Source organism: Bombina bombina, chromosome 3 (assembly GCF_027579735.1).
Source record: "Bombina bombina isolate aBomBom1 chromosome 3, aBomBom1.pri, whole genome shotgun sequence".
NCBI lineage: Eukaryota > Metazoa > Chordata > Amphibia > Anura > Bombinatoridae > Bombina > Bombina bombina.
In genome coordinates this window covers 41,522,051-41,538,863 of record NC_069501.1, presented here as the reverse complement: position 1 = coordinate 41,538,863, position 16,813 = coordinate 41,522,051, and the positions used below count along the sequence as shown (strand labels likewise).

At 37.6% G+C, this 16,813-nt stretch overlaps 1 protein-coding gene across 1 annotated transcript in view; it reads right to left on the bottom strand.

The window, feature by feature from the left end:
• The window catches only part of STXBP5L (syntaxin binding protein 5L), a 1,275,950-nt gene that overhangs the window by 701,169 nt on the left and 557,968 nt on the right, over positions 1-16,813 (bottom strand). The window contains exon 8 of the mRNA XM_053705139.1: positions 6,348-6,471. Coding sequence (XP_053561114.1) covers positions 6,348-6,471 — 124 coding nt within the window. The remainder of the gene's footprint in view (positions 1-6,347; positions 6,472-16,813) is intronic.

Here is a 16,813-nt window from a genome sequence, read left to right as displayed (position 1 = left end):
ATAAAGCAGAGATCTGTCCCTTCAGAGAACTTGCAGATAATCCTTTCTCCAAACCTTCTTGTAGAAAGGATAGAATCTTAGGAATTTTTATCTTGTTCCATGGGAATCCTTTAGATTCACACCAACAGATATATTTTTTCCATATTTTATGGTAAAATTTTCTAGTTACAGGCTTTCTAGCCTGAATCAGAGTATCTATTACAGAATCTGAAAACCCACGCTTTGATAAAATCAAGCGTTCAATCTCCAAGCCGTCGGTTGGAGGGAAACCAGATTCGGATGTTCGAATGGACCCTGAACAAGAAGGTCCTGTCTCAAAGGTAGCTTCCATGGTGGAGCCGATGACATATTCACCAGGTCTGCATACCAAGTCCTGCGTGGCCACGCAGGAGCTATCAAGATCACCGAGGCCCTCTCCTGATTGATCCTGGCTACCAGCCTGGGGATGAGAGGAAACGGTGGGAATACATAAGCTACGTTGAAGGTCCAAGGTGCTACTAGTGCATCTACTAGGGTCGCCTTGGGATCCCTGGATCTGGACCCGTAGCAAGGAACCTTGAAGTTCTGACGAGACGCCATCAGATCCATGTCTGGAATGCCCCATAATTGAGTTATTTGGGCAAAGATTTCCGGATGGAGTTCCCACTCCCCCGGATGGAATGTCTGACGACTCAGAAAATCCGCTTCCCAATTTTCCACTCCTGGGATGTGGATCGCAGACAAGTGGCAGGAGTGATCCTCCGCCCATTGAATTATCTTGGTCACTTCTTTCATCGCCAGGGAAGTCCTTGTTCCCCCCTGATGATTGATATATGCAACGGTCGTCATGTTGCCTGACTGAAACCTTATGAATTTGGCCTTTGCTAGTTGAGGCCAAGCTCTGAGAGCATTGAATATCGCTCTCAGTTCCAGAATGTTTATCGGGAGAAGAGACTCTTCCCGAGACCATAGACCCTGAGCTTTCAGGGATTCCCAGACCGCGCCCCAGCCCACTAGGCTGGCGTCGGTCGTGACAATGACCCACTCTGGTCTGCGGAAGCTCATTCCCTGTGACAGATTGTCCAGGGTCAGCCACCAACGGAGTGAATCTCTGGTCTTTTGATCTACTTGAATCGTCGGAGACAAGTCTGTATAATCCCCATTCCACTGACTGAGCATGCACAGTTGTAATGGTCTTAGATGAATTCGTGCAAAAGGAACTATGTCCATTGTTGCAACCATCAATCCTATTACTTCCATGCACTGCGCTATGGAAGGACGAGGAACAGAATGAAGTACTTGACAAGAGCTTAGAAGTTTTGATTTTCTGACCTCTGTCAGAAAAATCCTCATTTCTAAGGAATCTATTATTGTTCCCAAGAAGGGAACTCTTGTTGACGGGGACAGAGAACTTTTTTCTTTGTTCACCTTCCATCCGTGAGATCTGAGAAAGGATAGGACGATGTCCGTATGAGCCTTTGCTTTTGACAGGGACGACGCTTGAATCAGGATGTCGTCCAAGTAAGGTACTACTGCAATGCCCCTTGGTCTTAGAACCGCTAGAAGGGACCCTAGTACCTTTGTGAAAATCCTTGGAGCAGTGGCTAATCCAAATGGAAGTGCCACAAACTGGTAATGCTTGTCCAGAAAAGCGAACCTTAGGAACTGATGATGTTCCTTGTGGATAGGAATATGTAGGTACGCATCCTTTAAATCCACGGTAGTCATAAATTGATTTTCCTGGATAGTAGGTAGGATCGTTCGAATAGTTTCCATTTTGAACGATGGTACCCTGAGAAATTTGTTTAGGATCTTTAGATCCAAAATTGGTCTGAATGTTCCCTCTTTTTTGGGAACTATGAACAGATTGGAATAAAATCCCATTCCTTGTTCTCTTATTGGAACTGGATGTATCACTCCCATCTTTAACAGGTCTTCTACACAATGTAAGAATGCCTGTCTCTTTATTTGGTTTGAAGATAATTGAGACCTGTGGAACCTTCCCCTTGGGGGTAGTTCCTTGAATTCCAGGAGATAACCTTGAGAAACTATTTCTAGCGCCCAAGGATCCTGAACATCTCTTGCCCAAGCCTGAGCAAAGAGAGAAAGTCTGCCCCCCACTAGATCCGGTCCCGGATCGGGGGCTATCCCTTCATGCTGTTTTGGTAGCAGTGGTAGGCTTCTTGGCCTGCTTACCCTTGTTCCAGCCTTGCATTGGTTTCCAGGCTGGTTTGGGTTGTGAAGTATTACCCTCTTGCTTAGAGGATACAGAATTAGAGACTGGTCCGTTTCTGCGAAAGGGACGAAAATTAGGCTTATTATTAGCCTTAAAAGACCTATCCTGTGGGAGGGCGTGGCCCTTTCCCCCAGTGATGTCTGAAATAATCTCTTTCAAATCAGGTCCAAATAATGTTTTACCTTTGAAAGGAATGTTAAGCAATTTTGTCTTGGAAGACACATCCGCTGACCAAGACTTTAGCCAAAGCACTCTGCGCGCCACGACAGCAAACCCTGAATTTTTCGCCGCTAATCTAGCTAATTGCAAAGCGGCATCTAAAACAAAAGAGTTAGCCAATTTAAGTGCTTGAACTCTGTCCATAACCTCCTCATACGAAGATTCTTTACTGAGCGATTTTTCTAGTTCCTCGAACCAGAAACACGCTGCCGTAGTGACAGGAACAATGCATGAAATTGGTTGTAGAAGGTAACCTTGCTGTACAAAAATCTTTTTAAGCAAACCCTCTAATTTCTTATCCATAGGATCTTTGAAAGCACTACTATCTTCGATAGGAATAGTAGTGCGTTTGTTTAGAGTAGAAACCGCCCCCTCGACCTTGGGGACTGTCTGCCATAAGTCCTTTCTGGGGTCGACTATAGGAAATAATTTCTTAAATATAGGGGGGGGAACAAAAGGTATGCCGGGCCTTTCCCACTCTTTATTTTACTATGTCCGCCACCCGCTTGGGTATAGGAAAAGCGTCGGGGGGCACCGGAACCTCTAGGAACTTGTCCATCTTACATAATTTCTCTGGAATGACCAAATTGTCACAATCATCCAGAGTAGATAACACCTCCTTAAGCAGTGCGCGGAGATGTTCTAATTTAAATTTAAATGTCACAACATCAGGTTCAGCTTGATGAGAATTTTTTCCTGAATCTGAAATTTCTCCATCAGACAAAACCTCCCTCATGGCCCCTTGAGATTGGTGTGAGGGTATGTCAGAACAGTTATCATCAGCGTCCTCTTGCTCTTCAGTGTTTAAAACAGAGCAATCGCGCTTTCTCTGATAAGTAGGCATTTTGGATAAAAGATTTGCTATTGAGTTATCCATTACAGCCGTTAATTGTTGCATAGTAATAAGCATTGGCGCACTAGATGTACTAGGGGCCTCCTGTGTGGGCATAACTGGTGTAGACACAGTAGGGGATGATGTAGTATCATGTTTACTCCCCTCATTTGAGGAATCATCTTGGGCAATATCATTATCTGTTGCATTACTGTCCTTACTTTGTTTGGACACTATGGCACAATTATCACATAAATTTAAATGGGGAGACACATTGGCTTTCATACATATAGAACATAGCTTATCTGATGGTACAGACATGTTAAACAGGCTTAAACTTGTCAACAAAGCACAAAAAACGTTTTAAAATAAAACCGTTACTGTCACTTTAAATTTGAAACTGAAAACACTTTATTACTGAATATGTGAAAAAGTATGAAGGAATTGTTCAAAATTCACCAAAATTTCACCACAGTGTCTTAAAGCATTAAAAGTATTGCACACCAAATTTCAGAGCTTTAACCCTTAAATTAACGGAACTGGGGCCGTTTTTACATTTAACCCCTATACAGTACCAGAATGAGGCTCTGTCTATAACTAGAAAGGCCCCCATCTGAAAAAGGTGTCCAACACAGTGCCTGCCGTTTTTCTAAACATTCCCCAAGATTATAATACCAATAATTAGTTAGAATCTGCATAATATGCCTAGTAAAGCAATTGTTTTAGCCCAGAAAAATGTCTACCAGTTTTTAAGCCCTTTTTGAAGCCCTTTATTCTTTTATGTTTAACTAAGAAAATGGCTTACCGGTCCCCATGAGGGGAAATGACAGCCTTCCAGCATTACATGGTCTTGTTAGAAATATGGCTAGTCATACCTTAAGCAGAAAAGACTGCTAACTGTTTCCCCCAACTGAAGTTACTTCATCTCAACAGTCCTGTGTGGAAACAGCAATCGATTTTAGTTACTGTGCTAAAATCATCTTCCTCTTACAAACAGAAATCTTCATCCTTTTCTGTTTCAGAGTAAATAGTACATACCAGCACTATTTTAAAATAACAAACACTTGATAGAAGAATAAAACTACATTTAAACACCAAAAAACTCTTAACCATCTCCGTGGAGATGTTGCCTGTGCAACGGCAAAGAGAATGACTGGGGTGGGCGGAGCCTAGGAGGGATCATGTGACCAGCTTTGCTGGGACTCTTTGCCATTTCCTGTTGGGGAAGAGAATATCCCACAAGTAAGGATGACGCCGTGGACCGGACACACCAATGTTGGAGAAATATATATATATATATATATATATTATTGCTACAAGTGAAGCAGAAAGAGTTTTTCTTTCACTGTTTTGATACGCAAGTTATAAGATTTAGTATCGCACAGACAGAATATGTACATCACAAGTACTATAGATAAACTCAGAATATAACCACATATTTGCATTGCTATTCCTTTCAAATTATTGATATGGAGGTTTCATTATATTTAGTAAATCACACTAAGAAGAAGTGAAGTGTTACACTATTTTGACAGATGGTAACACATGACGGTTACTAACATATGGCGTGTGATGTAAAGACACACATGTGCATTTAACTTGTCACTGTTTTGCTATTTAGCATCACTGTAAGAAATTTTCATGCACTATTGTCGTTTTGGGCTATTTGATTTTTGTATATGTACGATTTTGTTGTTTTTCCCTATTTGTTTAATTTACCGGAAGTGACGTCACAGCACTTCCGGTTTCACGGAACGGTGGAACGCATTATGCGCTCCAATACAGTTGTTTGTGGTGCCACTCTAACCTGGGGGGTAGGTACACTTTGTTTGATTGTTTGATCTAGATTATTATTTAAGTGTGATGTTTAAACACAATTGTTATTCTGATAAAGGAGAGATAATCTCCGAAAACGTTTAATAAACCTTTCTTCTTTGATGAGAAAGTCCTGTAAGTGCATTACTTTGGAAGAAATATATACTGTATATATATATATTTATAAGAAAAAACAGGCAGACGCTCAATATAATCAAGTCCAATAGGCACTTTACTTCATAGGCAGCAGTACAGGCAGAGCCTCCTCAGGCTCAATACAAATGAACAAATCGTCCATCCTTAAATAGCCATAAACCACGCCCTCCTCCCTCTTTCTGACATCATAGACTAAACCTCACACATAGCAGGTGTAGCAATTAAACAATTATATATTGAAACAATCAAAACATAATAAATCTATGAAAAAAAATAAAAATCCTAAATTGACACTTTAGGCATATCTAAATTCTAAATTCACATTTTAAAGATACATTATTTAAAAAAAACCAACTTGTCAATATATATATATAGGTTCAACAAGGATAGCTTGCACTCACTAGATTGCGTGATGTTTCGGGGTCTTCGCTCATTCCTTGTACAAACCTTGTATTGTATTGCCTGTACCCTGGTGGATGTAACTGTAACTGGAGTGAGAGTGCACTTCTTCTATATGTATATAGATATATGTGTGTTACGGGTAAAGTCAGAAATCAGGGTAAACCTGACATTACCCAATCGGCTGTGGGTAAAGCCAGATGTAATGTAATTCTCCCCTGTACACAATTTTTTTTTAGTCTCTGTCTAGGGAGGTTCAAGAAAGGCACCTCGCCTATTGTCTGGCATCCACCCCAAGTGAACCTTGGGGAATGAGGTTTAAGAAACCCCCCCTGGTAGTGGCAAAAAAGATAGTGAAGATGGGGGAATTACCGTGCATAGTTTATATGTTTTATGCAGTGACTCGATGCACTCTGAGAAGATTTATCATATTACATCAGGCTTTACCCACAGCCGCTTGGGTAATGTCAGCTTTACCCAGTAATGCTAGGATTGCCCATAATGTGAATATAACAATACATATAGCAGTACAGTTCTACAAAATGAACAACTAAGGGCAGTATTTTATTTAGAAGCAAATGTACAGTTTTAGCCAAGAAAATATTGTATGGACAGAAACAGTGAAATAATATTTATGAATATGGAGGGGCAAATTTAATTTAAAACACAAATATCTTCCTTTGCGCCTTGTTATCTCCTTTGAAAACTTACCATGGGGAATAGTGACTTGGAAAGGCCTTCCAGAATTTTTTATATTCCAAACAGTAAGACTTCCATCTGAATGACTGCACATGAACTGCCTTCCTTCATGGTGCCAACTGATAGAATGAATTGCCTAGAAACATATTTACAATGAACATAAACATGTGAAGGTCCCAAATACATTAGAAAAGTTACATTATATTTGTTACTTACTGGAATTAGTTAAGGCAGCATATTTATTGAATTGATCATAATATAATCAAACACAATGGGCTAGATTACGAATGGAGCACTATTTAGCGCTCCCCCTCAATCGCAAACTTTAAAGGGACAGTCAACACCAGAGTTTTTGTTATTTAAAAAGAAAGAAAATCCCTTTATTACCCATTCCCGAGTTTTGCATAACCAACACATTTATAATAATATACATTTTACCTCTGTGATTACCTTGTATCTAGGCTTCTGCTGACTGTCCCCTTATTTCAGTTTTTTTGACAGACTTGCATTTTAGCCAATCAGTGCTTACTCCTAGGTCACTTTACGTACATGAGCTTAATGTTATCTATAAGAAACACATGAACTAATGCCCTCTAGTAGTCAAAATGCATTCAGATTAGAGGCAGTCTTCAAGGTCTAGGAAATTAGCATATGAACCTCCTAGGTTTAGCTTTCAACTAAGAATACCAAGAGAACAAAGCAAAATTGGTGATAAAAGTAAATTGCTAAGTTGTTTAAAATGACATGCCATATTTAAATCATGAAAGGTTTTTTTTGGACATGACTGTCCCTTTAATACATGGAGGCTTTTTGTGCACAACAGAAGTTAATGAACATTGCAAACTGATAAAAAAAAAACTAGCACCTGTACTGGAATGCTAACCTAGCACTAGTTAAAGGGACACTGAACCCAATTTTTTTCTTTCATGATTCAGAGCATGAAATTTTAAGCAACTTTCTAATTTACTCTTCATTCCCTTGGTATCTTTATTTGAAACGCAAGGATGTAAGTTTAGATGCCGGCCATTTTTGGTGAACAGCCTGGGTTGTTCTTGCTGATTGGTGGATACATTAATCCATCAATAAAAAAGTGCTGTTTAGAGATCTGAACCAAAAAAAAAATGTTTTGATGCCTTCTTTATAGCAAGAGAACGAAGAACAATTGATAATAGGAGTAAATTAGAAAGTCGTTTAAAATTGCATGCTCTATCTGAATCACGAAAGAAAAAATTTGGGTTCAGTGTCCCTTTAATAATAATAATTCACATTCTAATGTCTTTCACATACAGAACAAATAACTTTTACTGTAAATATATATATATATGAAAAAGTAGTCTAGTTATGTATTTATCATTTACCTCATTAGATACCAAGTTATAGCTTTTTATGCTATCAATATATTAATTGATCTATTTATAGCTTATGTAATGAATTTTCTCTTTCATTCCAGAAACCACATGGACTATATACACATATACATATACTGTATGTATACACACATAGTATTTTATATATATATATATATATATATATATATATATATATATATATATATACAGTATATACAGTATATATAAGTGTTTCAGTTTTAATCAACGGTTTTATTTATATATTTCTGTATTCTTAGCATTTTATTCTTTTAACTATATTGTTGTTGAGCTGCTATATTCAATCTGGGGACTTTTACTTGTAGAAAATTGTTTTATGTATACCTGTGTTTTAAATATTTTTATTGAAATCGTTTTTATTAGCATATGTTATATAATACAATCTTACATAATGCATACGAAGATGATGTTACAAATATTTCAGTGGCTAATACAGTAATTATCTTCATGTATAACTTAAAACTCTTGGAATATAAAAAAAAAGAAGAAGAAGAGAAGACAACGGAAAAGAAAACAGTCACATCTGTCACATTTGAGATTTTCATATAGCTAAATTTGCTCACACCTCTGGAGTTATAACACTTTATTTAATGGAGAGTTTAAGGATTTAGATCAGTAATATAGTATGGGGATAGACTTGATTTATATTTTAGCCATTTCTATGTCTAGCTTCTGTGTACATGATCCAGGGTTCCCAAAGGCCGATAAACTGTTCTCTAGTGGACATTTAATTCCACAGTTGAACTAGACATCTTGTAAAAGTATTCTATTTTCTGCTCTACTAAGTGGAAACCTGGAGGTCCTGTCTTCCAGAATCTAGCAATGATCAACCTTACTGCCGTACATGCTAGTACTATCCGTTTGTTTTGTTTTGATGTGAATCCCTTTATCGGGAAATGTAGAAGTGCTTGTTCAGGCAGAATATCTACTTCTTTCTCAAATATTGTACTTAATAAGAAGGCTGTGTTTCTCCAGTATGGTTGGATTTTGTTGCAGTGCCACCACATATGAGTGTAACTACCCTCTTCCCCACATCCCCTAAAGCAAAGGTTGTTATTTATACCTCCCATCTTGCAGAGTTTAGATGGGTAAAAGTACCATCTGAATGATGATTTAAGATAGTTTTCTTGCAGGGAGGAGTTAAGGGAGAAGGAAGTGCCTCATTTTACTGTTTGAAGCCAGAGTTGAATTGGCCATTCTTTCCCTAATTCCCTTTCCCATTTATGCATCAGAGGTGTTTTAGTGTTGGGATCAGTAATGTTAAACACTGGATATAGGCGAGCTATCAAGCCTTTTAGTCTATTTTTTTGCCAAGCAAATCATTTCAAAGGAGGTGAGATTATGTAGAGGTGTATTTCCTATAGTCTCTAGCACTTTGGATCTTAATTGTAGGTAGTGGAACCAGGTGTTTCTGTCAGTTGGGTCTAAGTCATTGTATTTCTGGTTTGTTAGAAATTTTTAATTAACCAGGGTGTCTGCTATTCTGTACAGGGCTCTATTTGCCCATTTTCTTTGTACAGTTTTATCTATTTAAGTATTAAGATCTATTATTGGGGCAACTATGGAGATGGTGTTTAATAGAGGAAATTGTAGTGTAGTTTTGTCCCATATGAATAATGTGTGAGAAATCGCTATGAAATTTTTCCCTAGTGGGGGTCTGTTTGTTTTAGGAGTCCACAGTAATTTAGCAATATCATCTACTTCAATGAGGTTAACCTCTAAGTGTATCCATTGCTTATCACTAGTGGCGTTACGTCACAGTGCGGTCTGTGCCATTCTTGCGGCATTGTAGTATGAAGTCAGGTGAGGAATATCAATGCCCCCTCCAGTTCTGTGTCTAGTCATTATATGTTTATTAATCCTAGCTCTTTTTTTATTCCATATATAAATAAGTAAATCTTTTTGTAAATTATTAAGTTCAGTGAGGGGCACAGAAATGGGTAGTGATCTAAACAAGTAGAGCAGTTTAGGCAGAATTGTCATTTTGGTTGCCCCTATATGACCTAGAAGAGACAGTTTATATTTTGACAATTTGGACATGAGCTGTCTGAGTTGTGAGAATAGGGGTTTGCAGTTATGTTGATAAAGAGCATGTACAAGTATTTAATTGTTTTGCTTGCCCATTTAAAAGAGAAATTAAGTTCCAGGATTTTTTGGTGAGAGTTGGAATGTGAATGCTTAGAACTTCACATTTGTCTTCGTTAATTTTATAGCCTGATAATGCACTCAAATATTGCAGTATGGAGTATAAAGGCGGTAGCGAGAGTAATGGTTTTGTTAAAGTAAGCATGACATTGTCTGCGAACAATGCTAACATATTATTTTGGTGCTATAGAAATACCCGTAATATCTGGTCAGTCCCTGATCCTAATTGCAAGAGGCTCAATACATAGCGCGAATAACAGAGGGGATAAAGGGGATCCCTGCCTTGTTCCATTACGGATTGCTATATTTTTAGATTGATAGCCTGACAATCGAACATAGGCTGCAGAGGTCGAGTATAAAGATTAAATGGCGTTATAGAATTCTCCTTTGATTCCTACCATTTCTAGTAGGGCGCACATATAACTCCAATCCACTCCATCCAATGAAAGAAGCAGAGACGGCATTCCCTTTAATGTTTTAAATATTTTTGATGTATTACACAGAAATAGTTTTTATATTCGGTGGTTAAAAAAGAGACAGGCAAAAGTATTCCACCTTAAATTTCCCCTGCTTGTTGTCTACCCAGATCATGTGATGATATCACATGACCGCTTAGGTCCTATTACAATCTGTATTTTATATATGATCAAATGTTTATACTTGGGGTTTTATCTTTTAATTTAGGTAACATTTTATAAATTAACATTGCTACCACAGAAATTAATTGTGTATATATGTATTCTGGAATTTCAATCTGCATGTAACTGCGGGTAGTTCTTGATACACGGCTGTGAAATCAGTCCTCTTTAAATATCCTTTACTCTTTGGTATACCCGGTCACATGATTACATCATATGACCATTTTAGGCCAATAACTTATCAAATCTTAGATCCAATCAAATGCCCAGGTTTTCTGACTCATTTTAGTGCCGATGATTTAAATACTCAATCAATTTCACTAGCATAGTATCCCTCTGATGAAGAAGGCAACTTTGAAACCCGTCAGGGACTTTGAATGCTTTTCTATATCGAGTGAATCTCACTCCTGATCTGGTGCTTCATTGCATGCATCCTGCTTCTCCACTTGTACAATTTTGTGTCTAATACTTACCTCATTCTGATTGAGGTTATGTTTTGTGAGTGCTATCTTTTTATAATTGAGTTTTAAATGTTATAATAAAAACGTAATTCACCATATTAGTGTATATTTGTTTTTACATATACAGCCTACATCTTAAGAGGCAAAAGTGTAGCTGTCCAGTGGAAATATATACTACCATACCTCAGGAGCAGCACTGCAGACCGAACACCCTGAATCCCCTGTTTTCAAATATATTGGGCAGTTTGGAGACCAGAGGGAGCTGTGCTCCATTACCTTACAGCGGCTACTTACCCCATACTGATTGAGGTAATTAAAGGTAAGTGCATTGTTACAGGGGTTAACACCCCATGCTATTATTACCTATTTCCAATCCATATTATACCTCTGCTTTGATGTGCATATTCACAATCCCTGTTTTTATCTTTTTCCTTGGTGAAGTTTTTGGGAATCTTCACACCCCATCTGTTTCTGCTGCCCAAATCTTTGGAAACTAACTTTATGAACTCATTGTATCATATTCATATATAGATATGAATTCTAATTTGTTTCAATATATTATTGTGTTAGTACAGATTTTTGTATTCTTAAAGTGACATACATTTGCCTAGATTACGAGTTTTGTTGGTAAAAACTTGCAGAGCTAACGCTCCTTTTTTTCCCAGCGCTCCCTTAAGCCAACGCTGGTATTACGAGTTTTCTGAATGGCTGCGTTAGCCTCAGAAAAGTGAGCGTTGAGCACAATTTAGCTCCACTTCTAACCTCAATACCAGCGTTGCTTACAGTAGCGGTAAGCTGGAAAAACATGCTCATACACGATTTCCCCATAGGAAACAATGGGGCTGAGCTGGCTGAAAAAAAACCTAACACCTGCAAAAAAGCAGCGTTCAGCTCCTAACGCAGCCCCATTGTTTCCTATAGGAAAACACTTTCTAAGTCTACACCTAACACCCTAACATGAACCCCGAGTCTAAACACCCCTAACCTTACACTTATTAACTTCTAATCTGCCGCCCACAACATCGTCGCCACCTGCATTATACTATTAACCCCTAATCTGCCACTCCAGACACCGCCGCCACCTACATTATCCCTATGAACAGCTAATCTGCTGCCCCCAACATCGCCGACACCTACATTATATTTATTAACCCCTAATCTGCCCCCCCCTGTCACCGCCACCTACCTACACTTATTAACCCCTAATCTGCCAACCGGGCATCACCGCCACTATAATAAATGTATTAACCCCTAAACCGCTGCAATCCCGGCTCGCAAACACTATAATAAATTTTATTAACCCCTAAACTGCCCCCCCATGTCGCCGCCACCTACCTACAATTATTAACCCCTAATCTCCCGCCCCCCACATCGCCGCTACTATAATAAAGTTATTAACCCCTAAACCTAAGTCTAACCCTAACACCCCCCTAACTTAAATATAATTTAAATAAAATGAAATAAAATAAAATGTCTAAAATTAAATAAATTAATCCAATTTAAAACTAAATACTTACCTATAAAAAAAAACGTAATATAGCTACAATATAACTAATAGTTACATTGTAGCTATTTTAGGATTTATATTTATTTTACAGGCAACTTTGTATTTATTTTAACTAGGTACAATAGCTATTAAATAGTTAATAACTATTGAATATCTACCTAGTTAAAATAATTACGAAAATACCTGTAAAATAAATCCTAACCTAAGTTACAAATACACCTAACACTACACTATCAATAAATTAATTAAATAAATTACCTACAATTATCTAAACTAAAATACAATTAAATAAACTAAACTATAGTACAAAAAAAACAAACACTAAATTACAAAAAATAAAAAAATATTACAAGAATTTTAATCTAATTACACCTAATCTAAGCCCCCTAATAAAATAAAAAAGTCCCCCAAAATAATAAAATTCCCTACACTATACTAAATTACAAAAGTAATCAGCTCTTTTACCAGCCCTTAAAAGGGCTTTTTGCGGGGCATTGCCCCAAAGTAATCAGCTCTTTTACCTGTAAAAAAAAATACAAGACCCCGCCAACATTACAACCCACCACCCACACACCCCTACTCTAAAACCAACCCGATCCCCCCTTAAAAAAACCTAACACTAACCCCCTGAAGATCACCCTACCTTGAGCCGTGTTCACCCAGCCGGGACGAATTCTTCATCCAATCCGGGCGATGTGGTCCTCCATCCGGCAAAAGTCTTCATCCAAGCGGGACAGAAGAGGTCCTCCATCCGGCAGAAGTCTTCATCCAAGCAGGGCAGAAGAGGTCCTCCATCCAGCAGAAGTCTTCATCCATCCGCGGCTCCATCTTCAAGACCTCCGACGCGGAACATCCTCCTTGGCCAACGGACTAACGACGAATGAAGGTTCCTTTAAATTACGTCATCCAAGATGGCGTCCCTCAAATTCCAATTGGTTGATAGAATCCTATCAGCCAATCGGAATTAAGGTAGGAAAAATCTGATTGGTTGATTTAATCAGCCAATCGGATTGAACTTCAATCCAATTGGCTGATTGGATGACCTCACATTCTATTGGCTCATCAAATCAGCCAATTGGATTGAAGTTCAATCGGATTGGCTGATTAAATCAACCAATTAGATTTTTCCTACCTTAATTCCGATTGGCTGATAGGAATCCTATCAGCCAATCTTAATTCGAGGAATGCCATCTTGGATGACATCATTTAAAGGAACCTTCATTCGTTGTTAGTCCGTCGGCCGAGGAGGATGTTCCGCGTCAGAGGTCTTGAAGATGGAGCCGCAGATGGATGAAGACTTCTGCCGGATGGAGGACCTCTTCTGTCCCGCTTGGATGAAGACTTCTGCCAGATGTAGGACCTCTTCTGTCCCGCTTGGATGAAGACTTCTGCCGGATGGAGGACCACATTGCCCAGATTGGATGAAGAATTCGGCCCGGCTGGGTGAACACGGCTCAAGGTATGGTGATCTTCAGGGGGTTAGTGTTAGGTTTTTTTAAGGGGGTATCGAGTGGGTTTTAGAGTAGGGGTGTGTGGGTGGTGGGTTGTAATGTTGGGGGGGTCTTTTTTTTTATAGGTAAAAGAGCTGATTACTTTGGGGCAATGCCCCACAAAAAGCCCTTTTAAGGGCTGGTAAAAGAGCTGATTACTTTTGTAATTTAGTATAGGGTAGGGAATTTTATTATTTTGGGGGGCTTTTTTATTTTATTAGGGGGCTTAGATTAGGTGTAATTATATTAAAATTCTTGTAATATTTTTTAATTTTTTGTAATTTAGTGTTTGTTTTTTTGTACTATAGTTCAGTTTATTTAATTGTATTGTAGTTTAGATAATTGTAGGTAATTTATTTAATTAATTTATTGATATTGTAGTGATTTATTTAGTTTTATTTAAATTATATTTAACTTAGGGGGGTGTTAGGGTTAGGGTTAGACTTAGGTTTAGGTGTTAATAACTTTATTATAGTAGCGGCGACATTGGGGCGGGAGATTACGGGTTAATAATTGTAGGTAGGTGGCGGCAACGTTGGGGGGGCAGATTAGGGGTTAATAAAATGTATTATAGTGTTTGCGAGGTGGGATTGCGGCGGTTTAGGGTTAATACATTTATTATAGTGGCGGTGATGTCCAGTCGGCAGATTAGGGGTTAATAATTGTAGATAGGTGGCAGCGACGTGGGGGGGGCAGATTAGGGGTTAATAAATATAACATAGGTGTCAGCGATGTTAGGGGCAGCAGATTAGGGGTTCATAAGTATAACGTAGGTGGCGGCGATGTCTGGTCAGCAGATTAGGGGTTAAATAATTTTATTATAGTATTTGGGGGGGCCTCGGTTTAGGGGTTCATAGGTAGTTTATGGGTGTTAGTGTACTTTGTAGCACTGTAGTTAAGAGCTTTATGTTCCGGCGTTAGCCCATAAAACTCTTAACTACTAAGTTTTTTATGCGGTAGGAGTCTTGGAGGTAGAGGCTGTACCGCTCACTTCTTCCAAGACTCGTAATACCGGCATTAGGCAAATCCCATTAAAAAGATACGATACGCAATTGTACACCTGTACCTGCCATACTCGTAATACCAGCGGGCGTTAAAAAGCAGCGTTAGGACCCCTTGACGCTGCTTTTTAAGGCTAACGCAGAACTCGTAATCTAGGCGATTGTTTGCAGTGTTATAGCATGGAAAACATTTTCTTGTTTTTGTTATATAGCTATACATACCTATATTTCTATTCCTATACATTTATAGTTATAGATATGTATTTTACATTAACAATATCAGATATATATATAGAAATATATATTTAAAGTACATTATTTTCTATATTAAAAACATAGGGATAAGAGTAACGTGCATCAGGGTTCGCGATTTAGGACTGACGTGGTCGGGTTACCGCACATGAAGAATTGATAACTTCAATGCACATTCTTGAAATATTAAATATAAAATATTAAAAAATATGAATAAAAATTATTAAACATACTGTATAATCCATAGAATATATCTATATTTTAAAAAAGTATGCATAATATTTTTAATAATTTTTAATTTATATTTAATATTTAATAATTCAAGAACACACGTTGAAGATAACAATTCTTCATGTACGGTATCCCAATCAAGTTAATCCTTAATAGCGAACCCTGATGCACGTTATGCATAGTTTACATTCCATGTTCTTCACATAGAAAATAATGTACTTTTTACTATTATATATATATATATATATATATATTTATATATATATATATTTATAATACTGTTAATGTAAAATACATATCTTTACCTATATCTATAGAAAAAAAAAAAATATATATATATATATATATATATATATATATACACACACATATTGGAATGTGACATACTGTATGTGCAGTAGCTATACAGTACAACACATAAATACATCTTTACACACATCTATACATATATGCATGCATACACATACATGTAGCCCTCAGTTTACGCCAGGGTTAGGTTCCAGAAGGAATGGTTGTAAATCGAAACCGTTGTAAATTGAAACCCAGTTTATAATGTAAGTCAATGTGAAGTGAGGGAGATAGGTTCCAGGTCCCTCTCAAAATTGTCAAAAGTAACACCTAATACATTATTTTTAAAGCTTTGAAATGAAGACTTTAAATGCTAAACAGCATTATAAACCTAATAAAATAATCACACACCACAGAATATATAATCAAACTAAGTTAAATGAACAAAAACCATTTGCTAAACAGCATTATAAACCTAATAACATAATCACACAACACAGACTTCACTTTTCATTTTTCTGCTAACAGTTTTTTCTATGCATTCCTATCTGGACTGATTTATAGACAGGAAGATCTTGTTCCTTTGAAATCTGCTCGGTAGCTCAGGTCTGGTTAAACTGATTAATTTCAGCTTGCTTGGCTTTGCTGGAGCACAAGCGGACAGCTCCACCTACTGGCTATTTTAATAAATGCACTGCTTCTCAATGCTTTTCAATAGCAGTCACATGATTGGAAAAAAAGGTTGTTATTCTGAAACGGTGTAAATTGAACCGTTGTAAAACGAGGGCCACCTGTATTTAGACATGCCTATGTATCTGTATATATATGTTAAAGCCCTTTGCACCCCTTTTTTGTTTGTTTTTTTCAATAACCTTATACCATTTATCTTTAAGGCCTTATAAATTATTATTATAATATTTTTTTAAATAGATTTCAACAGACAGTGTTTATATGAGAGTAACTGTACATATGTATTTTATGTTGTGTTTAGTGCAACTTTTTTTTCTTTCCCCACCATTTATGCCAGCTCTGAAGTTGCGCTAACCAGACGAGCGCAAATTTTGATTGCTCTTGAGC